General features: G+C 42.4%; 2 protein-coding genes across 2 annotated transcripts; one reads left to right on the forward strand and one right to left on the reverse strand.

Annotated features, from left to right (window-relative positions):
- The first annotated feature begins 1,251 nt into the window (after positions 1-1,251).
- Positions 1,252-16,686, forward strand: phka2 (phosphorylase kinase, alpha 2 (liver)). Its single transcript, XM_034680754.1, has 32 exons — positions 1,252-1,513; positions 1,606-1,695; positions 3,017-3,175; positions 3,669-3,716; positions 4,181-4,349; positions 4,497-4,579; positions 5,818-5,898; positions 6,011-6,109; positions 6,199-6,345; positions 6,437-6,490; positions 6,588-6,710; positions 6,835-6,930; positions 7,279-7,386; positions 7,495-7,573; positions 7,864-7,998; positions 8,066-8,175; positions 8,271-8,415; positions 8,748-8,826; positions 8,931-9,079; positions 9,177-9,347; positions 9,909-10,018; positions 10,094-10,230; positions 10,318-10,480; positions 11,305-11,384; positions 11,615-11,693; positions 11,778-11,907; positions 11,991-12,092; positions 12,272-12,390; positions 12,825-12,878; positions 14,580-14,813; positions 14,894-15,094; positions 15,173-16,686. The coding sequence occupies exons 2-32, from the start codon at positions 1,618-1,620 to the stop codon at positions 15,344-15,346; spliced, it is 3,696 nt and encodes a 1,231-aa protein (XP_034536645.1). The 5' UTR covers positions 1,252-1,513; positions 1,606-1,617; the 3' UTR covers positions 15,347-16,686.
- Positions 16,623-24,042, reverse strand: LOC117810450. Its single transcript, XM_034680297.1, has 9 exons — positions 23,994-24,042; positions 23,750-23,923; positions 23,379-23,543; positions 20,945-22,243; positions 20,156-20,308; positions 19,350-19,472; positions 18,564-18,776; positions 18,375-18,494; positions 16,623-16,945 (listed from the first exon to the last, which is right to left on the reverse strand). The coding sequence occupies exons 1-9, from the start codon at positions 24,040-24,042 to the stop codon at positions 16,788-16,790; spliced, it is 2,454 nt and encodes an 817-aa protein (XP_034536188.1). The 3' UTR covers positions 16,623-16,787.
- Between the last annotated feature and the right edge of the window lie 1,899 nt (positions 24,043-25,941).

Raw genomic sequence — 25,941 nt, forward strand, 5'->3', positions numbered from 1 at the left:
TGATTGGTCAAAAAGGCTCCAGTCAGCGCATCCGATTGGCTGATAGAGTCCGTTATTCGAGACGTCATTCTGAGAGTGCATCTTTAGCTTCCTGTCTCCAAAACTTTAACAGTTCACTTTCTTTCCTTTATATTCCATTCTACCTTTCTTTTCTCTCTCTTCTTTTTTTCTATTTATTCTTTCTATTTCCTTTTCTCTCTTTTCTTTCTGTTTCTTTCTGTTTCTTTCTATTCTCTATTTTCTTTCTGTTTCTCTTTTCTTTCTTTTCTTTCTGTTTCTTTCTTTTCTTTCTGTTTCTCTTTTATTTCTTTGCTTTCTGTTTCTTTCTTTTTCTGTTTTCTCTCTGTTTCTTTCTTTTTCTGTCATTTTTCTCTTTTCTTTATTTTCTTTCTATTTCTTTCTTTTCTTTTTATTCTCTCTTTTCTTTCATTTTTCTCTTTTCTTTCTTCCTATTTCTTTCTTTTCTTTCTTTTCTCTCCTTTATTTCTCTTCTTTCTGTTTTTTTCTTTTCTCTCTTTTCTTTCTGTTTCTTTGGTCACAATTTAAAAATGAACATTTAGAAAAAACAAATTACCAACAATAAGGGCATTAACATACAGGGCTGTATTTGATGGGTAGCTATACTTGCAGTTGATCATGGTTCTCTTTAATGACTACATATTTATTCTTTTTATTCTTGTGAAATTCTACAATGATGGAAATCAACGTGTTTGAATGATGTGTGAATGTAATGTTGTGTTTGATATTGTATCAGAGCACTGTAAGGTTCAAAGCAAATTTCTATCTGTTCCTTTCTTATCTTAAAGGGGAATAATTAAGAGTTCAGAGAAAAGGAAGGTAATTAAATATAATAGCATTCATTAAGCTCTACAGTTTGAATATCAGAGGGAAACATAGAATATTTCACCTGAATGCAATGACTAGCAGCCTTATCTTGCATGATAGTAATTTTTAAAATAACTTTAAAAGTAATTAATTGCTCCTCAGAAGACACCCAACAGTTTATCAGTTTCTAAAATGTAAAGAAAAAGCTACACCTGACCTAGAAATGAATTTATACTTTGAACTATGAATCTACATTTGCAAACTGACTTGTAACTTTACTTACAATATGAATGAATATTCGTTATTGATGAAAATATAAAGTCCAAAGAAGAATAAAAGTGCTGAAATTAGAGCTTGAATCATTGAAAACTGAAGGAATGGGAGATGTGGCGCCCCCTGTCGGCCAGTAATGAAACTACAGGACTATAATGTTGTTCCTGTTTCTCAGAATGGATGTGTAATGACGGACAGGCGAGTCTTTCCTGAGACACCAGCCGCTGTGTCACCTGTAGAGCTCACCTGTCCCCCTCCTGTAGGTCGGGTCACCTCGCTGTGTCTTTCTCAAACTCTCTGAGGATCTCAGACATTTCTCTGTCGTCACAAACAGCTGGATGCTACAGGGTTAGCTTAGCAGAGCTGCAGCTTCCTCCTCAGATCTGCAGGACTCAAGAGGATGGACCACTGCACCGAGAGTTACCTGAGAGACGTCATGACATGTTTATAGACAGGTGCAGCATCAGTCCTGTGCACTGAGGTAAAAACCTGTTGTTTGTTGTGCAGTGATCAGAGAAGATGAGGAGCCGCAGTAACTCAGGAGTGAGGCTGGATGGGTATGCCAGGCTGGTCCAAGAGACGATCCTGAGACATCAGGTGAGTCCTCAGATCTGCAGCAGGAGGCAGAGGAGAAATTAAATTAAAAACCTTTATAAATTCTCGAAAAGACATTGAGGTTTCCCTCATTTCCAATGTTGTCACAGGCACATTAGAAACAACAAACAAACACAAACAATCATTCACAAAATAACAGATTAATTAAAACAGATACAATTTGAGACACAGAGGTCTGAGATCAAAGTCTTAAATCTGCAAAAGAGGGAATGGATATCAACTTTTAAGTCTGTTGGAAGGTATTCCAGGATTTAGGGGCATCAATGGAAAATGCAGATCTACCCAGTTCAGTAATGCTTCTAGGTGCAAATATCACATAACAAGAAACAAATACTTAAATGTGCAAATGTTCTAACTGTGCTTCATGTGCTTACTCTGCTGCCTGGCCTTTTCAGAAATGATCATTAATATGTTAGCATGTTGTAATGTCACAGTTTGACAGTTTGACACTAATAAGAAGTTTTAGGAGTAAAAGCATACTTTCAGTTTTATGATTAAACGCTCTATTATACGATTAATAAGATCGAGAAGTTTTGTTTAACACAGAACAATATCTGTCAAATATTTAAAGTTTAAATTCACTTTAAAGTTTGTAGAACATCTGTCTTGTTTTGGCTGTCTTGTATTTCTCTAGTTAGTACGTCACAACGCTGATGTTTACCGCACAGCCTCAGGTTCAACCAGACTGAGCTTCATAGGAATAACAACAGGTTATGAGCAAAGTTCAGTCCCTGGAAAAGGCAGAGGACGGCACACTGTGCAGCTTTATCTACAAACACTTGAGTTCACATCGAGGTCGACAGCTGTCTAAGTTTAAAAGTGTGAGGCAGAGAGTCGACAGACGAGAGAGACCTGTGCCAACATTCTTATAAAGGTCTTGCATGTACGAGTGTACGTTAGTTTTTCAGAGGAGGGAACTATAACCATGTTAATTATGTTACATCATGATACATCAACCGATCTAAGGGTCAACCCTCACTCGTAGAGACTCTCTATGTGCACATAGAGTACTGTAAGTTTAACTTGTTTAAACTGCTGCTCTGTTATAACCTGTAACAGGGATTTTTAAGGCCTGCTGACAGGGTTGGTGTCTGACTGATTTATAGCAGCAGGTAAAGGTTTACACAGTCTGTTAAAGAAAGAAGCATCTCTTTATATTCTGTCGTATTTGGTTGAAATAATAATTGATAAATTAACTCCATTGTCTCAACTTAAGGTTGAAGAAGTCCAGAGTCTTTTCTAAATAACAGCAGTCAGTTAAAAACCTGTTAAAGAGACAGTGATCGTGTCCTTCACTCCTCAGAACCCAGTGACCGGGCTTCTGCCTGCCAGTACCCAGAAGAAGGACGCCTGGGTGAGGGATAATGTGTACAGCGTCCTGGCGGTGTGGGGGCTGGGCATGGCCTACCGCAAGAATGCAGACCGCGATGAAGACAAGGCCAAGGCCTACGAGCTGGAGCAGGTGGGACTGGGAGTGGGTCATACTCTGTTTGGGGTTAGATAATTAAGAGCAGTTAGCTTTGGATGAGAGCTGCATCACAGTTTTATTTCACTAGATTGGACAAAAGTGGACTGAAGTCTAAAATATCCTTTTAATAAAAACATGTTATTATTGATCAGCTGTAAAGTCAGTAAACACATTCATCTAACACCAGAGCAAATCTATTGATAGATAGCTAATATAATAATAGAGATCACTACAGATTAAAATGGTATGAACTTATTAATGTACATCACATTTTGACAGATTCATGATTTTGAGCCTGTTTTTCTGGAATAAATAAGAAAACTTCTCTCTGTAACTTTGATTCATTCATGTTTAGAGTTTCACACTTTGAGTGTTTGATATACATTCTGAAGTGCGTTTAGCCGTGATGCGTTCACTGTCTGGCGTAATGAAGTGCAGTGAATGGTGAACTCTGCAGTTTGTAATGATGTTGTTGGGTTTCTGTCAGAGCGTGGTGAAACTGATGAAGGGACTCCTGCAGTGCATGATGCGACAGGTGAGACACCTCGTTCCTCTCATTCAGATGTCCGGTTTCTTTCACACGTATAAACTTCTATAACATGAACCTTATTTTGTCTCTGAGGGACGGGTGAAACTTGAATGTGTGTGATCTAAATCTAATAGAAGAAACAGTGAGGGCTTTGTGTCCATTGCTCTTACCTTACATGACTGGGAGTAATATGGAGATTTCACAGCACAGTTTAAATCTTGCAGTCCTCGGGGAGGATTCGACCTCTGCTGCTATAAACAGGCTTCATGAAATGACTGCTGGGAAGTAGAGGAGACAGTGGTCAGTGACCTTGATGTAATCATCTGTCCAGAGAGTTTACTCTGCAAACATCATGGCCTGTAAAAACCCATGTCACTGCATCATCCTGCCTGTCAGGGAAACTGCAAATCCTCTCCTCTTTCCTCGGATCTACTTTGTTTATTCCTATTTGCATGTTTCTGTATCTCCAGGTTGCCAAGGTAGAGAAGTTCAAGCACACCCAGAGCACAAAGGATTGCTTACATGCCAAATATGACACTGCAACATGTGCCACTGTGGTGGGAGATGACCAGTGGGGCCACCTCCAGGTGGACGCCACGTCCATTTACCTGCTGATGTTGGCACAGATGACGGCCTCTGGTACAGAAGCGTTTCTTTGTGTGCAGGCTCTGTGTAATATTTGATATTAGTTTGGTCTCTGACTCTTTCATAGTATCACAAAGATGATGTAGTAAACGGCTTTGTGCTCTTCAAGTCGGCCTTTGAGTGTTTGGTGTCATCATGCAGGTCTGCGTATTGTCTCCAACCTGGATGAGGTGGCGTTTATCCAGAACATGGTCTTCTACATAGAGGCTGCATACAAAGTTGCGGTGAGTTCATATTTAGAAGTTGAATCCAGATTATTCACTGCAAAAAACTGAAATCTATGTAAGATTGAATATCTAAGATACGGGTGAAATATTATTTTTTTTTCCTGATCAGATAGTTTTTCTCACTAAGCAGTTTTTATGTTTGAGTGTTTCACTTGTTTTGAGTGTTTTGGTCCTAAATGATCTCAGTAAGATATTACAGCTTGTTACTGAGATTATTATGACCTATATTGAGTAATACATGCTTGAAACTAGAATATCAAGTGTTACAAAGCTGTTTGATCAACACTCACAAGTATAAAACTGCTTTTTCAAAGTCATATTTCTTATTTCAAGCATGAAATAAGAAATCATGACTTTGACACAATTGTATCTCTTCACACAATTAAAACAAATGACAGCCAAATATAATCCCCTGTTTTATTTATAATGAAACAATAGAAAATATGTACTACTATATATTAGTACAGTTGGCACAGTACTGTAAACTGGCACTTAATATTTAAACATTGAACATTTCAAACCGTTTCAAACTGAAATAATTACATTCAGATGATTTCTTCCAAATTACAAGGCATTAATATGATTTATGAATCCACAGCTTTGGGCTCATCTAAGAATTTTAAGAAAATGATCCTACATAATGAGAAATAAATTATTAACTTTTGTCTTTCCATCAAGAAAAGTAAATTCATTTTTAGTATAACTTTGCTGGTTTCAAGAAATGTAATGGCTAGTGCATGTCATTATGTCAACATAATGGCACTAGCATTTACTTAATCTAAGAATATTTTTCAGCATATTGAGAAAAGAAGTCTCATTTTTTTCTTATTTCTCTTAAGAAAATGGACTTGTTATTAGTAAAAATACACTAACTTTAAGGTATTTCTGGGTTCATTGAGGTTAGATATTTTTACTTGTTTTGGAAAGTCTTGACAAGCCAAATTTTCTTGTTCTGTTGGCAGATAATTTTGCTTATTTTAAGTAATATACCCCCAATTTTTGTAAATGTATTCTTGTTTTTGAAGGCTGGCCTTTTGCAGTGTTGTTACTGGCCTTATCTAAAGTCATTGCATCGTACATGGCCTGCATTCACAGGTGACTAACCCGACTATAATACAACAAAGACTAAGATCCAGCACAGAGGTGGAACAATACTTCAACAGAGAGGAAGAAAGAGAGAGTAGGGACTGTGGAGTTTGGTGATAAAGCATGTTGTGTCTTTTTTTGCCCTGTAGGATTATGGGATGTGGGAGCGTGGTGACAAGACCAACCAGGGCATCCCTGAGCTCAACGGCAGCTCTGTTGGGATTGCTAAGGTACAGGAGCCACACTTCCTGTTTACATTATCTATGATTCATTTAAAAAGCAGAAAGAGAAAATGAGGTGTAAACGTGTGGTGCATGAGTTTGTGTGTTGATTTGGTCACAGGCAGCGCTGGAGGCTATAGATGAGCTGGATCTTTTTGGTGCCCACGGAGGTCCGAAGTCTGTCATCCATGTTCTACCTGATGAAGTGGAACACTGTCAGGTGCTGCTGTTATTACATCCATCCTCCTCAGCACTGCCCCTGCTCTGCTCTGGTCTTCCTCTCAGCATGTCTGTGTTCTTCCCTCACAGTCCATCCTGTGCTCCATGCTGCCCAGAGCTTCAACTTCGAAGGAGATCGACGCCGGCCTTCTGTCTGTCATTTCCTTTCCTGCCTTCGCTGTGGAGGATGCCGACCTGGTGGCTATTACTAAGTCTGAAATCATAAACAAACTGCAGGTAAAGTCTGAGCATGGGAAGCTTTTTACTTCCCGAAAAATACCCCAGAGTAAGTCAGCATACTTCAGTCTTAACATGTACATCTTTTCAGGGTCGCTATGGCTGCTGCCGCTTCATCAGGGACGGGTATCGCTGTCCTAAAGAGGTAAGAAAATACTTACTTGTGAAACTCTGAAATACTGGCATTTATATTGTGTTTGATTTGAAGCGGAGAGTTCCTCTTTAATCTGCTGTCTCATCAGGACCCCTCTCGGCTGCACTACGATCCTGCAGAGCTCAAGCTGTTTGAGAACATCGAGTGTGAGTGGCCTGTGTTCTGGACTTATCTCATCCTGGACGGTATCTTTGCTGAAGATCAAGTGCAGGTAATAGAACCATGAAGCAGCTCTTCTACGGTTCACACTGGACTTGGTGCAGTCCTGTAGTCCTGTAGTCCTGTAGTTGAATTGAAATGCAGATGTAATGCTGTGATCTGTGTGCTGTCCTCAGGTGCAGGAGTACCGTGAGGCCCTGGAGGGCGTTTTGATCAGAGGGAAGAACGGCATCAAACTTCTGCCTGAACTTTACGCTGTGCCTCATGCCAAGGTAACACCCTTGTCTCACCTGCAGGATCAGTCTGCTGAGTCTATGATAACACTAAGACGTCTGATTATAGTTCACTGTGTCAGACCTAAGGCATCTTAGCTTAAAGCTCTGTTATTAAGTAGATCCTGAAACATCTGCACACACGGTTCCTTCTCTTCTGTGTTTTCTCCTCTCAGGTGTCCAATCACTCTTTAAGGATTTTAAATCATCAGTGAAAACACAGAACAGTCCTGTCAGCTGTCCACTTTTAGTCAACCTGTCAGTGTTGTTGAGACGAGTTATAAAATCTGGATCAGGTGACTGATAGAAATGTAGACTGAAGATTGAGGACATGTTTTTGCTTTGCAGATGGAAGAAGAGTACAGCAGCCCTCACTCGGTGGACAGAGTGGCTATGGGACAGCTGCCACACATGTGGGGACAGTCGCTCTACATCCTGGGCTCTCTGCTGGCTGAGGTACAGCAGTCGCAAATCAAATGTCATGTTTATTTAGTGAATGAGGATAAAGAGCAAAAACACATCATGGCTGTGATAACCTCTGGGTCTCTTTTATTCCTGTTTCAGGGTTTCTTAGCACCAGGGGAGATCGATCCCCTCAACAGGAGATTCTCTACAAACTTCAAGCCAGACGTTGTGGTGCAAGGTTTGTCTCATCACTTAGTGAGACGCAACATTTACTGCTGAAAGCTTTTGGGGATGGGTGTTAGTCTCATGCTGAAGTCCTGCATTGAATCTGTGCTTTTCTGGCTGATCTTGTGTAGTTCCTGTTCCAACATGCCTGCCTCAGTCTCTGAGCTTTAACTGAATTTATAGAATTTCTGAAATAGAAAATAAATAATAAACACAAATCTAACTGAGAGTCCAAGAGGTATGACTAATCATTCAGTTTTCGTGTTTGAGTTGGCGTAACGTTAATGTTCCTCTGTGTGTCAGTTTGTCTTTTGGCAGAGTCGGAGCAGATTCAGGAGCTGTTAAGTGATCACGGGATCACGGTCCAGACTGTGTCAAAGGTTCTACCGATCAGGGTCATGCCTGCCCGCATCCTGAGCCATGTCTATGTCAGACTGGGTAAACGAGAGCTCATCACTCTTTTCCTGCATATGAATGTCTGAAACCTAACGTCTGATTATCACAGGTAACTGTAAGAAGCTGGGTCTAAGCGGGAGGCCCTACAGACACATCGGAGTTCTGGGAACGTCCAAGTTCTACGAGATCAGAAACCGCTCTTATATATTCGTCCCGCAGGTAACGCTGATATAAGATGCTCATAATGACAATGATGAGGTGAAGGTGGTAGTTATTCCTTTTTACCTGCATCCTTCTCTGTTCTTTGTGTCCAGTTTCTGGATCAGCATCATTTCTACCTGGCTCTGGATAACCAGATGATTGTTGAGATGTTACGGACGGAGCTGGCGTATCTCTCCTCCTGCTGGAGGATGACGGGACGGCCTACACTCTGTTTCCCAATCACCCACAGCATGCTGAGTAAAGAGGCTCCTCAAACATACGGCTGTGTTTGCATGAAAACATTCATTAATGTAAATGAGGTCTTCTCTTAGTGCGTTTCATTGTAGGACAAAAGGGAGGATCTAGATTTCACTGAAATTAAAGGTTTTTATTCTGACCTCTCAGAGCAGCGGTTTCTTTAATCTGAACCTCGTTCAGACTAAACTGTAGTTTCTAAAATGATGTATAAATGATGTATAAATGAGGAAAGAAGATTTAGTTTTTAGGAGGCTTTTATCATTCCTACTAGCCTCACTGAGTCTCTGTGTTGCTCTTGTGTCAGATTATTTCACTTTTCTCTCGTTGTGCAGATGAAGACGGGGATGCCGTTGACTCATGTATCCTTTCAACCCTCAGAAAACTACAGGATGGATATTTTGCAGGAGCGAGGTCTGTTTTCTCCTCTAACATTAACTCTGATGTGATACAGGAGTTTATTATAGGCACTACGTGTTCGTTCTGTTGCATGAACGGGTGTTTTAATGTGACCGCAGGGTGCAGATGTCAGACCTCTCCAGTTTCCAGCCCACCTCTTTCCACACTCGCCTCAGCTTCTTGGATGAAGAGAATGAAGACAGCCTCCTGGAGGATGAGGATGACGAAGAAGAGTATGGAGATGATTATAGCCAATTTGGGCCCTCAGGTATCTGAAAAAGAAAAATGTGTGTGTGTGTGTGTGTGTGTGTTTTGGTGTTATGTGATTCAATAAGTTAACTGTGAGTTTATTATTTGACCTGCAGAGGGCTCTAAAGACATGTTTGACCGGTACATCACCCAGCTTCTTCACAGCACCACCATCAAGTGCCATCTTCCTCCCATCCAGAGGGGGCAGCACCATGTCTTCAGTGCTGAACACACTACCAGAGACATCCTGTCTTTTATGGCCCAGGTCCAGGGCCTGAACATACCCAGTGAGTTCTTCTGAGTTATTGGAGGAGTCTCTTTAGATGAGGCTTTGGGGAGGTAAATATTAAAATGTAATCAGTGGGGATAGATTTCTGTGTGGGTGATAGGTCACATTGAATCAGTTTGTTTGAGGCTTGAATTCTCTAACTTTACACATTAATAAACGTCCATTACACTCAACACATCTCCTGCCATGTTCACCTGTTCCACAGAAGACCTGAGTCTGAGGTCTGCAGTGATGTTCCTGTGCAGGTGTATTGATGTGTCTCATGGTGATGTTGGGTTAGAGCACATTAAAGGATGTTAAAGTTTCTTTTGAGGGTAATAACAAACAAAGCTCTGCAGGTGAAGTCTTTATTCTAGTCCACGTTTTGGTCGTCGTCTTCCTGAATTAGTTTCTGCTTTCACAAACACAAATTAATCTCTGAAACATGAAAGTAAAAGTCCAGAAATGTAGGGATTCAGTTTGTAAAGTAAAAGAAAGTATACCACGTAACTGTTATCATGTCAAAGCTCAAAAGTGTCTGACTTCATAATGCATTGTTTTCATTTGTGTGTTTTCCCAGAGTCTGCCATGTACCTACCTGTCACTCCTATTAAGAGCAAACACCGCCGGTCTCTCAACCTACTCAATGCTTCTCAGTATCAGCAAAGCTCAAATGTAAAGCAGAGCAAGGTAGGTACATCAGATCTTTCATCCCACCTTCTCTTCATCTGAAGTGTATTTCCTCACACTGTCATCTCTCACCAGCCCCACATGGCTGCTGATCTGCACCTGCCTCGAGACTCTCAGGGCAATACGGACTTTGCAGCGTTGGTGAGGCAACTGAAGGAGTGTCCGACTCTGCAGGACCAGGCCGACATACTCTACATCCTTTACATAATGAAGTACGACCGGGGAGGCCACATCCATAACCACAGCTTAATGTCAGTGCATTCTGTCATGACCTGACTTTGTTCTCTTCTGATGACCAGAGGAGCTGATTGGCTGGTGGAGTTATCTGGTCCTGGGCAAGGTGGGGTCAGTGTGCGCTGCCTACTGGAGGAACTATATGTTCAAGCTGGAGCCTCCAAAGAGTGGGGGCTCATCAGATATATCTCTGGAATCCTACGCAAGAGAGTGGAGGTCCTCTCTGAGGTCAGTCAAACACTGAAGTCATGTTCTATCCCAGCAGCCAGAACTGCAGCTGCTTTCAGGTTCTCTGGGAGCCTTTCTGAGGCAGCTGCTTTCAGGTTCTCTTGGAACCTTTCTGAGGCAGCTGCTTTCAGGTTCTCTGGGAACTTTTCTGAGGCAGCTGCTTTCAGGTTCTCTGGGAGCCTTTCTGAGGCAGCTGCTTTCAGGTTCTCTGGGAGCCTTTCTGAGGCAGCTGCTTTCAGGTTCTCTGGGAACCTTTCTGAGGCAGCTGCTTTCAGGTTCTCTGGGAGCCTTTCTGAGGCAGCTGCTTTCAGGTTCTCTGGGAGCCTTTCTGAGGCAGCTGCTTTCAGGTTCTCTGGGAACTTTTCTGAGGCCATCATTAACCGCCTTCTAACTGTATCAACCCACCGACATGTTCTAATAAAGGAAGGGCTCTTACACCTGCTCACCTGTAGAGAAAGTGTATCCTACATGTCGATGCACCAAATGTTTTATCCCCACTCAACTGTTCCCCCATTATTTGATTTTACTCTGTGCACACTTTGTTTTCTCCTTCTGTTATCGGTTCAACAATCTCAGCTTCAACATTTTCTCTGCAGACATCAAAGCCTTCTATTTTGTTTTAAAGCAGCAGTGTGAGTTTTCTGTTCATGCATACCTGAGCTTACTTTGCAGACTGATTGATAACTCAACTATTGATTGGAAACTGCAGTTAAAACCTTAGTTCAGCCTGATAGGGCTTGTGTCCACAAACAGCGTTTTGTAGACTGGTGTCGTCTTCTTATTGAAACCAGTGATGACTCCATGTTTATTTGTGTTTCCCTCAGGCCTGCACAGATCTGATCTCCCATCACAAGCAGCTGACTGTCGGTCTTCCTCCTGAGCCCAGAGAAAGAGTCATCTCAGTGTAAGTCAATCAACCAATCAACCAATCAACCAACCAACCAACCAACCAACCAACCAATCAACCAACCAATCAACCAATCAACCAATCAATCAATCAGTCAATCAATCAATCAATCAATCAATCAATCAATCAATCAATCAGTCGCAGTTATTGTCACAAAAACTGGAGTACTTGAGGAGATTGTGGGACTGAATCACTGAGAGTAAAGCCACTCCTCTGTTTCTCTTTAGTCCTCTTCCTCCTGAGCAGTTAAACACCCTGATCTATGAAGCCAGCGGTCAGGACATCAGTGTGGCTGTCCTCACTCAGGTGAGCTCTCACCTAACAGACCGCTACGGTACACCTCCAAGTTTATCCCCAAGTTTGAACTGTGTGTGCGTGTGTGTGTTTTAGGAAATCATGGTGTATTTAGCCATGTACGTGCGCTCCCAGCCGGCTCTGTTTGGGGACATGCTGCGCCTCAGGATTGGACTCATCATGCAGGTGATGGCCACGGAGCTGGCTCGCAGCCTGCACTGCTCAGGTAGAGAGAGGAGATGGTCTCTCAGATCTCAGCTGTGGACCGACACTAACTAACCCTGCTCTACAACTGTGTGACATTTTCAGGGGAGGAGGCCTCCGAGAGTCTGATGAGCCTGAGTCCTTTTGGCATGAAAAACTTGCTGCATCACATCCTCAGCGGGAAAGAGTTTGGGGTGGAGAGAAGCGGTGAGTCTGTTCCTCCTGTCTTCACATGTTTATTAACTTCACCTTTCACTTCAGTGTTTCTGTGGAAGTCTTCAGTCAGGTGCTGAAGTCTGAGTCACACGTCTTTGAGCAGGTAAATGACTGAACAACAACGTGTATGACCTTTTTGGTTTGATGTGTTTTCTGTCCTCGTGCGTCAGTGCGCCCGCTCCAATCCACAACCAACAGTCCTGCTATCTCCATCCACGAACTGGGCCACACGGGAGCCACCAAGACTGAGCGCTCGGGGATCCACAAGCTGAAGAGGGAGATCAAACAGGTGAGGAAGTTCATGTGTATGTGCCTCACCTGTCCCTGTGTTACCTGTGTTACCTGTGATACCTGTGTTACCTGTGTTGTTTAACCCTCTACTGTCTGTATTTTGACGTTAACCACCCTCTTGCTTGTGTTTTCAGCTGGACGGCTCTCGGCCTCTCAGTGTGGGTTGACTTTCAGAATCTTGAGCATGTGACTTTTTCTAACGTCGACTTAATCCTTTCCTCAAACCCAAAACCAGCCGCCGACTCGTCGTCTCATGAGCAAAGTGTTCGACTCTTAATGTGCTGTATTGTAACTGGTTTCATCACCTGAACGTAGAGATCTCTCTTTCTATCTCCAGAGAGTTAACCTTCATGTTCTTCAGGTGCAACATGTCGCTCTGTGTCTGCAGACTCACCTAACTCATCTCAAACTGTCATTCATTTCCATGTGTAGATCATCAGCGGTGGCCTTTCCTTGAATAGCACCGTCACCTCTCCTCGCTCCACGGTAAACCATCTCACCTCATCTGCTTTAGATTCTCAGGATGTGTCGACGTTTGTTTCTAAGTTCTGTCAGCAGCATGAATGTCTTTGACCTCCTCTGATCAGATTTCATCTTATCTGTAGAAGCTTACAGCTCCCATGTGTCCACCACAGTTAAAGGATAAAGCTGGTGTTTTTATTATGTATGTTCAACAAGCATCTTAAAACCAATGTTTGATTTATCCAAGGGTAATCTGCAGAATCAGAACCTAACAGACTCCGGCGGCGTGTTCTTTCGTGACACGAACAGCATGTAGACAGCATCCATCCATCAATGCGTTCTCAGTGTCCAATCAGCTGATAATATAGAAATACATTAAATGTGTTAGTGGTAGAGTTAGTCCCAACAACCATCTGTAATTTGACATTTGTCAGTTTTTTTGTGGATTTTCCCCTCACACAAACTGAGGGTGGAAGGTAGAGGAAGGATAAACTCTGTGTAGGTTTATATCAATTAATTGAGTAAAGTTTGGGCTGCAAAGATTAAATTCAGTGGACTCAAAGACTGAAACGTGAGGGTTGGTGGTAAAGCTTATTTCTCAACTCGATTTTATTTATATAGCACCTTTCATACATAAAAACATGCAGCCCAAAGTGCTTCACAGAATAACAGAGAGACAGAAAACAACAGCAATGGTAAAATTATAAAAGGCATGATTATAAATAAAATACGTAAGAATAAAATAAAATCAATACAATAAAATTAATAAAATAAGTAATAGTGGAAAGAAAAGTTAAAAAATAAGGTAGTGTTAACAAGATCAGATGAATACAAGAAATAAATAAATAAGATACATAAATATTAAAGCAGTGATTAAATCAATAATGATTAAAATAGTAATTAAAAAAATAATGCAGTCCAGGACTAAAAATAAATTACTCCAAATTAAAAGCTACATTAAAAAGGTAAGTCTTAAGTTTACTTTTAAAAACACCCAGAGAGCTCGCCGTTCTGAGGTCCAGAGGCAGAGAGTTCCATAGCTTAGGGGCAGATCCATTTATGTGGATAAGAAGAATAAGGAAGTAAGAGCTGTTTCAAACTACAGCTAAATGATCATTTTCATGAAACCAAACTGAAGCACCAGCCTTCTTCTTAATCAAACAGGATGAAGCATGATGTCACTGTGCATGACTGATTTGCATGGAGACGATATTTCTTCCTTGTTTGTTGGTTATTTTTTGGTATGAAGAGCTCATATGTGCTGTCAGTGTTTCTCGTAGGGAGGCTCCGTTCACCTCGCAGGTTTTAATCTGATGAAACGATGAATCTGAAGGAAACAAGTTTATAAATGTGTAGAGAGGATCTGATCACACCTCTGATACAGCTCAGTGCTACACTGGCTGTTAATGATGTATTGTGGGTAATGTAGGAATTTAAGAGGAAGAGTCATTTTATCCTAACCGTGTATCTTGAGTATTATTTTAGAGATGTACTTTTAAACTTTGGAGAAGTCTTTTAGGCTTTCTAAATGTAACAGGATTATATGTATATCAGATTAACTTCAGATATCTTTGAAGTGCTGCTGTCGTGGCATGATGTGGTGTATTATGAACAGAGAGACACTGAACGGAGCCTCCCTGTGGGAAACACTACTGATGTCTGTAAAGGTATTAAAATGAGAGAAACCATGATCCACCAATCTAACAGCTTCTTATTTTCTCACAGAGATGCAGCAGCCCCTCCACTCCCAGTGGGATCCTGTCCCCAGTAAGCACTGGTCCAAGTGACGGACAGCTGCACTGGGAGGAGAGGCAGGGCCAGTGGCTGAGGAGACGCAGGCTGGACGGAGCCATCAACAGAGTACCGGTGGGCTTCTACCAGAAGGTGTGGAAGATCCTGCAGAAGTGCCACGGCCTGTCCATCGATGGATATGTGCTTCCCTCTTCCACCACGAGAGAGGTAGCTTTTCAAGGATTTGCAGCGTCCTCCACGTGTGCTTGTGTGTCTGTAAATGTGTATGTGTTGTTGTTTCTGCACAGATGACAGAAGGAGAGATCAAGTTTGCGGTGCAGGTAGAGTCCGTTCTGAACCACGTCCCTCAACCAGAGTACCGGCAGCTGCTCGTGGAGACAGTGATGGTTCTCGGTCTTGTCGCTGACGTGGATGTGGACAACATCGGGGGGATTATCCACGTGGACCGCATCCTGCACTTGGCCAATGATCTGTTCCTCAATGACCAGGTACTGCTGCGGGTTAGATAACATTCATCAGTCTCACATTTGACCAGCGTTCACTTTGTTCTGCCTCTTCATCCGCAGAAGTCTCACAGTGCCAGTGATTATTTCCTGGAGAAGGACCCAGCGACAGGAATCTGCAACTTTTTCTTTGACAGCGCCCCGAGTGGCAGCTATGGCACCATGACGTACCTGTCCAAGGCAGCGATCACCTACGTCCAGGACTTTCTGCCAAGTTCCAGCTGTCTGATGCAGTAAAAAAAATATAAAGACTTGAAACAGCTTGTAGCTTAAAAGCTGCCTGAAAGTTTTAACGCCTCAATAAATCCTGTACCTCTGAAATCTAACATCGTAGCCTCGGCAGCTGAAAACAAACCGCTCATTGAGCCTTTATTTTGGAGGTCTGGACTTCTTTCTTACCTTTTAAATCAAATCCATGTTGTGACTTACCTCTCATACCTCGTGATTCAACACGTCGGTGTGTCGCGCTACGAACCTTGAAGTTATCAGAGTGAACATTTTTATCTTTAAAGTATAAAAGAATGATGTGTACTCTAATGTTGTTAGCATTTTATTTATCAATATACTTTATTGTTTTATGAGGCTGAAAGGAAATAAGACACAAACACTTTTTGAATGTTAAAATAACTTTTATTTATTAATAAATATATTAATATATATAATACATTTTTTTCCCTTTAAATAACTTTATTGTAAATAAAAAATCAGCACTGTTCCTCTGATAGCTGCCAGGTTCTCTCTCATCAAACGTAGACGTGTTGTGTTGTTGTGTTGTTGATAACCTCGATGGGAACCTGATTTCCCTGAATGCATGTTCAGTCTGTGTCGCTGCTGTCAGGTGGAAACCTCGTATCTCCAGATTTCATCTTTTATGTTTTTGTATCAAACTTTATTTTTTGACACTTCATGCCTGACGACACGAGAAGAGTTATAAACTGAATTCCTTTAAGGGTTTTATTTAAACCGTTTTTATCTGAAGAGCTGAAGGTTTGGAGATACGAGGCTTAAGCCGACAGAAACTTAACGTTTCGTGTGTTTGAATGAATCCGTCAGTTTGAACTTTGACCTTTATTTGTTAGGTTTTACTCTAGGGTTACTGATGTGTGTGAACACAACACACTGTGGGTTCTTCTTTATGTACCCTGAAGTTATTAGAGCTGTAACACTGTATGAATATATAAACCAGCTATGTAACGTGTGTGTATGTGCAGTATATGGTGCATGGTGTATGTATATATGTAAAGAGGGTATACCACAGAGGGTCTGAGTACGTTGATGAGGGTCTTTGTAAGTCCTTGTTCCAGGGTCTTTGTAAGTCTGTGTTCGAGGGTATTTGATTTTATCTCAGAGCTTTGATTTGAAAGCATGAAAAGGTTAAATGTATTCTAGTGCTGACTCTGTAATATGTGAATTAACTTTTAACTGAGAAATATTCAATATAAATGACTTTTTAACCATAATGCATTAAGCTTTAAGATTTCAGAGCTGTTGTTTTAAACACAGTCGATCCTCATTCATCAGAACAGTTTTGTTTTTAATACATTTAGCTCGGACAGTAATAAAATATTTTAAGTCAACCTGTCATTTATCCATAATCACTGTTGATTAATCCGTGTTATCGCTCTGATTGGCCGGATTGACACTCGACATGCGGCCCATCAGAGCTGCACATGTGGATTCATGGGCCGGACTTTGAGGCGGTCGTCCTCGGCAGACATTTCTTCCAGCTGTTGGGAGAGAGGCGATGGGAGGCTGGACAGGCACATTTATATCCACCTTTTTGGTTCACACACACGTGGGAACACCCTCCGTTCCTGCGACTGCACTCATTGATGTCTGAAAGAAAGGTGGAGAGGGATTTTCAAAAATGTTAATTTTTTTCCTTCTTTAGTCACCGGTACATGTTTCTGTTTTCTGAGCATGACGTTCAGCTTCTTTGTGCTTTGAGTTTAACTTTGACGGCACAAACTTAACCTGAGGAAGAACTCAGTTTTAACACGTCGACAGAGTTCATATTCTGACGCTAGTTTTAAACACTGACACCTCTCCTCAAAGCCACTAACCTTTTTAAATGATAGACCAAAAAACTTTCTGCATGTCAGCTGTCTGTCTGTAAATCTCACTGTGATACCTGAGCTGTTCTGTTTTCATTTCCGGTGAACATGGTTCCTTAGCTTTGAGTGTAATTCTCATTCCTCACAAACATCGTGCACATTCATTGTTTTCTTGTTTGTAATGTCTAAATCTGTTAAAGTTGCTGTTAGTGAAGTATATTTACTTTCCATTTGTTTAAACTTTGACAGAAAGTCCTCCAAGTTCTCTACGAATCTGGATGAAGATAAGATATTTCTTTATTCGTCCCACAACGGGGAAATTTACAGTGTTAATGCAGAAAAGTAGATAAGTAAACAAGAGCACATAAAATAGCAATTATTAAAATTTATTAGCAATTAAAATTGAAGAAGTAAAATAAGCATATCTTACTAATGTATATACACAACTAAAAAAGTAAATTTACAAATATTTACAAAACCAGTGACGCAGTGAAAAATGTGCACAGACTTGTACTATAGGTTAAAAACAACGTACAGACCTGAGAAGATGGGTAAAAAAAAAAGAGGGTAGAAAATAGTATTGCACATGTGAGAAGAGAGGGATTGCATGTTAATAAATAGACGGGGAATATTGCACATGAGTTGGTCTCAAGCGGCAACCTCCGGTCTAAAAATATGAGTCCAATGCGGAAGTGTTAAAAGCTGCAGTTCATTGAGGATCCGCTTGAGGCTGGCTCCGGAAGTACCGGAAGTCACATACACATGAATGGGGAAAAGACGATCTTTGCAGCATTAATAAACATGTTTACAGCCTGGTACAAAAGATGAGTGTAGTCTGAATAGCTAATTTCTCGATGTCCTCTCACTGTGAGGGGGGTGAATTTTTTTCTAATTCGGAAATTTCGAAGATATTGAGATTACCAGTCTTCCAATGAGAGGCACAGCTGCCTGTGGGAACACTGCAGCTGTTGGCTAGGAGGCTCAAAGCCCGCCTCTTTACGTCACACTGGCTCGACAGAAGCAATATGGCTGCCGCTGCCGATTGGTCTCAAAACAGCTCTTCAGAAACAGATGGGTGACGTCACGGATACTACGTCCATATTTTTTACAGTCTATGGTTGGTCTTGGTGAGGTTATTGTTATTTATTATAACTGTGTAATTATAATTAAAGATTCACACATCAAACACCAAACTGGGAAAACCTGCTGACCTTTGCAGCGTGGCCCGTCGCCCTGCAGGGTGTATCCTCTGGGACAGATGCATTTGTAAGTTCCCGGCAGGTTGACACACTGCCACCCACACCTGCCCTCCTCCTGGCACTCATTAATATCTGAGTAAACACAACAGGAAGTGTTAGATATTCACAAAGGAAGAAAAACACGAGATGTTTATGGCTTACCGACACACTCCTCCCTCAGATCTGATGCAGTCGTATTCTCAGGTGTTACTGTCGGCTGCTTCCTGTATCCAGGTGGACATTCAGGGATGCAGCTGTGTCCGTTTACTGCTAAGGCCTGTCCGTGTGTGCAGGAGCAGAGGTATGATCCTGGTGTGTTGTGGCACCGCTTCATACAAGGCCCGAGCCCCTGATTATCAGCACACTCGTCCTGATCTGGAAAACAAAAAGTGGTTTCAACATTTTGTTGAATTTCCAGATTGTTAAAACAGCAGAGCAAAGGAGTTTTTTTTTCAATTGCATGTTTGAGTATTCATGTTTAATATTCTCTGCTGCAGAAGAGCTCACCACAACGTCAAACAATCAATATGATGAATTAAGGAGGGACTTCAAAAGATTTAATACGTTTCATTAATTAATAATTTAGTTTTGGATCCAAGCCATGTTTGCGGGTTCTCTACCAATCAGAAACATTCATCATTGCAGGCTCCACCCCCTTAAGTTCCTGGCCCTTTGGAGAGTACTACCCCCTAGTGTAGCTTAAAGGAGCATTACACGCTTCCCAGTTACATGTCCTTAACCCTGGCAGTGTCTGTCTGCAGTCTGAAGGTCGTATCCTGCAGGACACTGACAGCAGGGGGGGGGCAGCCAAAAACACAGCCTGCTACAGCTGCAGGAGGCAGGCACTCATCCAGGAAGATGAAGAGCAAACAGAGGAGCACTTTGCTTTAATGACATAAACACACACGTATTTACACAACACACACACACATGTATTTACACACACACCTGTGCAGGAGATCTGGTCAGGAGCTTGTTGATATCCGTCATCACAGCTGCATTGGAAGGAACCAAACGTGTTGACGCATCTCTGCTGACACTGGTGCTGCTGCTCCACACACTCATCTACATCTACACACACACACACAGACACACACACACACAGACACACAAACCAGACCAAAACAACAGAGTGGATCTGACTGAAGCGCTCAGTCCTGCCAGCAGAGAGATGAAAGGAGGGAGCAGCAGATGAAAGGTGGTCGTGTCCCCCGTCGCTCTGAATGAAGCAGGAATCTGAACCTCGTTGATGTGTTTCCATGTTCGCTCTCAGTTTGAAGCTTAATGAGCAAACCAGTGGTTTCCCTCTGACTCACTGAGACAGGAAACAAGGATGTACGAGCTTGTGTATCAGCTTTGCCCCAGGGTATTCAAAGAAAAACCAGTGGGTATATTCTGACAGTCTGAAGCCAAAGGAGTGACATGTTTTGAAATCAGGTCTGAAAGAGACTCTCTGAACGGGCAGGCACAGTCTTTCTTTACTGCAGTGTAACTTTCTCTACCAGCAGTGGAGATTTAAAATAAAACCAACATGGCTCTTTAAACCAGGATGTGTGTGTGAGCAGGCCCTGGGTAATGCTGCACTAAATCTCACAGCTCACTCTTGCTCGCCTGAAAGCTGTGAGACATCAAACACAGAAAGCATGAAGCAGAGTCTCTGCTGTGACATGCCTCGCTGCATGCTGTGTGGTGATTAAGGAGAGAGCGGAGGCCACAGAGGATTCAGGAGGAATGTCACAGAGAACAAAACTCACCACGACATGTTCTCCCGTCATCCAGCAGACTGAATCCAGGTCTGCAGCGGCACTCGGTTCTGCTCTGGGTCTGGTTGAAGCTCTGGTTGTAGTGCTGGGAGTGAGAGCAGAGCTGGGAACAGCCTCCATTGTTGACTGAACATGGCGTCAATTCTGGAAACCGTGAGAAAGGATCCATTTAGGAGAAAACACAAGAGATGATTTAAGACAAACACAACAGGCATTTATATTTTTATATCATGGATCAGAAGTTTGATCAGACAAAGAAAATAAATAGATTTTATCTGAAGCAGCAAAGAAGTCAGCTCACTCTAGAGTTGAAAAACGCCTTTGGCACAAGAGGATGATATTTATACCTGATGTCATCATTAGGACTGTACCAGCAGGTAATTTACCTTCATTAGATAATAAGAGAGGTGAAGAGACAGAGAGAGAGAGGGAGAGGGGCATGCAGCAGAGGAGTGTGGCTGGAGCTGAACCGTGGAGGACTGCAGCCGGGTCATGAGCAGCTTCTTCAATCTCTGATAAATCGTTTAAAGGACTCATTCTATGAACTTTCAGGATCTTAAACTTCAAACAGGTTTCTAACATCAGCAGAAACGTCTGGAATCAGATTGTCTTTGTTTAGTTTAAAACATCAGGATCCAGCTTTAACATGACGGGCTGTAAGATGACCTGATTGAATCATTCATTTACTTATCTTCTTATCTAAACTTTTCAGTTTGAGTAACAAAATTCAGTTTATGATAAGATATGAAAATGCATTTCAAAGCAGCTGATCTGACACACCTAAACAAACAGGTGTGATCCCGCTCCACCGGCCCTGCTGGCAGCAGCTGTACACGTCTCCATGAGCCAGAGTGTAACCAGGGTAACAGGCATACTGGATGTAGTGTCTGTACTCTGTGGGACCTGGATTCTTCACATTACGAAAGTAGAAGGTCCCATGAACGGGTACAGGTGGGTACGGGCATACGGGTCGTCTGATCAGGTTCAGCAGAGACGGTTTGACGTTGTGGTCTTCAGTCCAGTGAGATCTTTGCTGGGCGGCTGTGGAGGAGTTTGGTGGGTGTGTTTTCTTTGTGGTCTGGGTGGAGCAGGGCGATGAGGAAATTTGGGTGGAAAAGGAGGGGAGTTTGGGCGATGGAGAGACTGAAGAAGAAGATGGTGATGAAGAGGATGAGGAACTGGTGGTAACCAAAGCAGCGGACGAAAACAATGTGAATGATGAAGTCTCTGTGGGCTCCTTGTTCTCTGTAGATCCAGCCTGAGACAGGAACTGGAGGCCAGGTTTAATCTGCTGATCTCTATCTGCAGCATGTAAAGAGTCTGATGATCCCACAGGGGGAGTAACATCATCTGTTGAGTCTGATGATTCCACAGGGGGAGTAACATCATCTGTTGAGTCTGATGATCCCACAGGGGGAGTAACATCATCTGTTGAGTCTGATGATCCTACAGGGGGAGTAACATCATCTGTTGTAATACCATGATCCTCAAACATCAGCATCATATTGCTCCGAGGCCCAGGAGGTGCAGATCCTGTGGGGAGATGCTGTGAGGTTGGTGCAGACAGCACAGTGCTCGTGGCAGCAGTGATGGTTGGTGTGTGGACTCTGGAAGAGGATGGGGATGGAGATACTGATAGCTGTGTTCCTGACACTGATGAAGACACAGTAATAGAGTCAGCTGATTTAGAGGCAAACATCTGAGTGTCTAACTTTCCTTCTTCTAAAGCTTCTCCCTCTGAGACATGAACTCCTCTTTCTGGTACTTGAACTTGATTTGTCTCCTGAACTTGACTTTCATGATATCTTGTTTGGTAACCATCTTTGACTTTAAAGTTTGGTAACTTGCTTTGTGGCTCCAGGAGGATTTTTGGATTGGTCACCTTATCCCTCTGACTCTTGGACGTTTGCGGAGGAGGCAACAAGCCAAGTCTGAGGTCTGCTTCTCTGGATGGAGTATCAGCTAAAGTGTCGTCGAGGGTTTGCTGCTGAGTCTTCGGAGCTACGGCAGCCCGGAGGTTCTGTTGGATGTTAGGCTTTTGTGAATGCACACCTAACAATGAGCTCATCATGTCAGACTCTAAAGGAAAAGAAGACAAACATAAATTACTGAAGAGTTAAAGGATGATTGTTTCATGAAATGGGACTGTGTTAGGTTCTTGTCAGTCGTATTATCCACAAAGGAACTGGAGTGGAAGCTAGGATATCCACCGCTGCAGACGAGCTCTATCCGAACTTTAAGAAACTTCAACCCTGTAGGGGTTTAACGATGCTATTGGAGTTTAACAATGTATTTAGTGTTTTACGTTGTATTGAGTGTTTAATGATGTATTTAGTGTTTAATGATGTACTTGGGTTCATGAGGAACCACTGGCAAAGCGGTCATGTAAATCTGACGCCATGACGTGCCTCTTCCACGGGCTTGAGCAGGCGGAAAACAAACGGGTGCTTCGTTGATTTGCAAGTTCATCCAGCTCCGACGTGCTGTTTACTGAGGACTCAAGAGAAAACCTTTGAACCGGAGTTCACAGAGGAAGAAGAGCCTCAACGGACTGAAGGAGAGATGGACAAACTTCTCCTCTAACTGGAGAGATGCAGAGTTAGCTGGTGGAGTAGCTGTGTAAACTGTGAGCCCATGAACCCAGTCCTGCTGTCAGGACTTGGTAACAACAGGACTTCAGGACCTTTCTGGATCAGAGGAGACCAGCGGCTCACATACGGCTGCAGTCTGTATCACTCACCATGCAGAGTTCAGCCTCACTGAACGCTGCTGTTTAACCCGCTTTCTTCATTTTTCAGAAGTTACGTCAGAAAGAAGCTGAACGTTAGAGCGTCTTCAGAGGACATTTACATGATCCACACCATGCTCACCTTATCAACACACACTGTTTGAGCTGATGGAGGGAAATAACAGATTCTACAGACATATTTGTCAGCCCAGTAATGTTCAGACTAAGATTCAAGAATATCAAACTTCACAAAATATCAGTGTACAGGGAATGATCACATACCACGCAGATCGGTGCAGAAGAACACATCCAGAATCAGCTTTCTGACAACAAAGTGCTGACATATTTCCAAACAGAGCACGCTTACACGGACATTAATGTTTGAAGGGCAGTTTCTTCAGGTCTGATCCAGTCTGCAGCGGGGGATAGTCTAGCTTTCATCCTGGTTCAATGCCAGGTTTAAGAGAGCAGAGTTTTTATCCTCACCTCTGCATACAGGCTTTGTGCTGTTCCAGTTGTGACCCTTGCAGTACAACCTTGAAGGTCCAAAGAGCCAAAAGCCCCTATCACAGCTGAACACTGCCCAGGAGCCGTCCTCATTCATGCTGCTCGTCCCGTGGGGGATCGGTCCTGGGTGAGAGCAGCCAGACCCTGAAGACGAAGAAGAGCGTCTTTGAAAGAGATTACAAATGTTCAATCTGAGGAGAGACTCTTTTTCTAATTCAGGATTCACTCTGCGCCTCGATGGAAGGGAAGAATACAACAGTTCATACTTGTCCATGGGAACATCTGAAATAAATAGAGGATAAAATGTTGAAATGAAAAGGTTAAACACAGTCATAGATGAATGTCCTCACCTGCACAGATAGGGGTGTCCCGGGACCAGTGCCCAGAAACACAGCTGTTGGTTTTGTATCCATGGAGCTTGTATCCAGGACGACAGCGGAAGATCACCAGCAGTCCACCGTAACGGAAAAACGTCTGCCCGTTGTCCAGGTGTCTGAAACCGCTGCATCCCTCAGCTCCACACACTGCAGATCATTTCACAATCAGCTCTTACTTCTCAAAGACACAAGGAGTAAAACAGACAGAAAGTAGTACCTGGAGCGTAAACACAGAGCAGAGTGAACAGTGCTGCCAGGGACCCCATCACACCCTCCATCTGAATCTCCGTCCAGGAGGAGACTCGGATCTGAGCTTCAGGGTTTTAAAGGAAGGAATGGGAGGGCTCGAGACTTTGAGAGTAAAAGTGGGACGCATGTGAGAGAGAGTCAAGATGGAGGGGAGGAGAGGAGAGCCGTCTGGGAATACTGAAGGGGAAGGAGGGGGAAAGTGATGAATACATAAAACTGAGGAATGAAACCGTGTCAGAGGAGAAGTGATTCAAGAAGAGAATAAACACCAAAATAAAATAACAGATAAGATGCTTCACACTAAAACAGTGTTCAGAAACCTCTGTGTTGGTCTTCCTCACCTCTGCAGCTGAAACACGCACCTTTACAGAGTGCTGAAAAAGTTAAGAGAAGCAGTAAAATCTGAACCCATCATTATCTGTGCTGACAGGATGCCTGGGCCTGTTTAACTCTTTGGTGATTATAGTTTGCAGGATGCCAGAGTGACAGGAGATACGAACACCCACGCTGAAACACAAAAACACCACACCAATACATTTCAAAAGGCATTTCTCACTTTATTCATCAATGCACTTGAAACTAAAGAGCTGATATAATAATCACATCTGAGGTCCTGCTGCATCTCTCTCTCTCTCTCTGCAGCTGCTGTCTGGTATCATCTCTGAACCAGGACGCCACAATGTCTAACTCGCTTCAAAACGAACCCTCATCATGCCCAACCTAGATCATTTAACAATCCCCGTCAAAACATCAGCAAGGAATCTTGGAGTCATTTTTGACCATGATTTATGTTTCAAGCCACAGATCAAGAAAGTTGTCCAGTCCTGTTTTTATCAGCTCAGAAACATTTCAAAAGGTACAGTCCATTATTTCACCCAAAAACTTAGAAAAACTCATTCACACTTTTATTTCCTCCCGCCTTGAATACTTCAACTCACTATACTCCTGTCTCAACCAAAAATCAATTAACCGACATCAGACAGTGCAAAACGCAGCAGCTCTGCTTTTAACTGGAACTGAAAGATTTCCCCACATCACCCCAATTTTAGCATCCCTACCCTGGCTCCCTGTTGTTTTTAGGATTGATTTTAAGATACTTTTAATCACATTTAAAGCACAACATGGACTCGCCCCTCGATACAGAGCTCTGAGCTCTTATCCCCCAATAAACCAGGACGCAGTCTGAGATCCTCTGGCAGTGCTCTGCTTGCTGTTCCACAGTCTAGACTGAAAACTAAAGGGGACAGGGCCTTTGCTGTCAAAGCCCCCGACTGTGGAACGGCCTGCCAGAGGAGGAAATCAGACTTGCAGAGTCAGTCCCTCATTTTATTTCACTACTCAACACACTTTTATAGTAAAGCTTTTATTTTTTGAATGTATTTTAATCTTTAACGTTTTAACTCTGCTTTTACTGTCTGTTTGCTTTTATTGTGTTTTTATTATTTTTGTGAAGCACTTTGTTACTTGTATTGAAAAGTGCTATACAAATAAAGGTATTATTATTATTATTATTATTATTATTATTATTTCTAGAAGAGACTCAGACTTGGTCTTGGTTTCAGTATGTTAGACTTCAAGCCCCTAGATTTAAAAAAAAACAACAACAAGGATTTTATTTAGTCATTAGTATTCATCATCTGAGGACCATGACCCTAAACAGACTTCAATCCTTGTAGCTCAAGTAGAGATATTGTTCTGTACTTTACACTTAAAACTTGTTGGTGGTTCAAGTGGAAGCAGGGATGTTGGTGATCTATCCTCTGGGCACCATGATCGCTGAATCCAACGTTATCTCAAGTCTAACTCATAGTGAGATAGTTTACTGTAAAGCAAACTATGGCCTTCTGGTGTTACTGAATGAAACATCAGAGGATGTAAATGGTATAACCTCTGGGGACCATGATTTTTTTCTATGT

This window comes from Notolabrus celidotus, chromosome 3, assembly GCF_009762535.1.
Source record: "Notolabrus celidotus isolate fNotCel1 chromosome 3, fNotCel1.pri, whole genome shotgun sequence".
Lineage (NCBI taxonomy): Eukaryota > Metazoa > Chordata > Actinopteri > Labriformes > Labridae > Notolabrus > Notolabrus celidotus.

What these genes read in the sequence shown, in the direction of transcription:
- LOC117810450 (XM_034680297.1), bottom strand. Translation starts at nt 24,042, where the DNA reads ATGGGGTCCCTGGCAGCACTGTTCACTCTGCTCTGTGTTTACGCTCCA. An exon ending in GCTCTGTGTTTACGCTCCAG is followed by an intron (nt 23,924 to 23,993) that starts GTACTACTTTCT and finishes AATGATCTGCAG; the next exon opens with TGTGTGGAGCTGAGGGATGC. An exon ending in TGACGGGAGAACATGTCGTG is followed by an intron (nt 19,473 to 20,155) that starts GTGAGTTTTGTT and finishes GTGTGTGTGTAG; the next exon opens with ATGTAGATGAGTGTGTGGAG.
- phka2 (XM_034680754.1), top strand. Translation starts at nt 1,618, where the DNA reads ATGAGGAGCCGCAGTAACTCAGGAGTGAGGCTGGATGGGTATGCCAGG. An exon ending in TGGGCTCTCTGCTGGCTGAG is followed by an intron (nt 7,387 to 7,494) that starts GTACAGCAGTCG and finishes TTCCTGTTTCAG; the next exon opens with GGTTTCTTAGCACCAGGGGA. An exon ending in AATCACCCACAGCATGCTGA is followed by an intron (nt 8,416 to 8,747) that starts GTAAAGAGGCTC and finishes CTCGTTGTGCAG; the next exon opens with ATGAAGACGGGGATGCCGTT.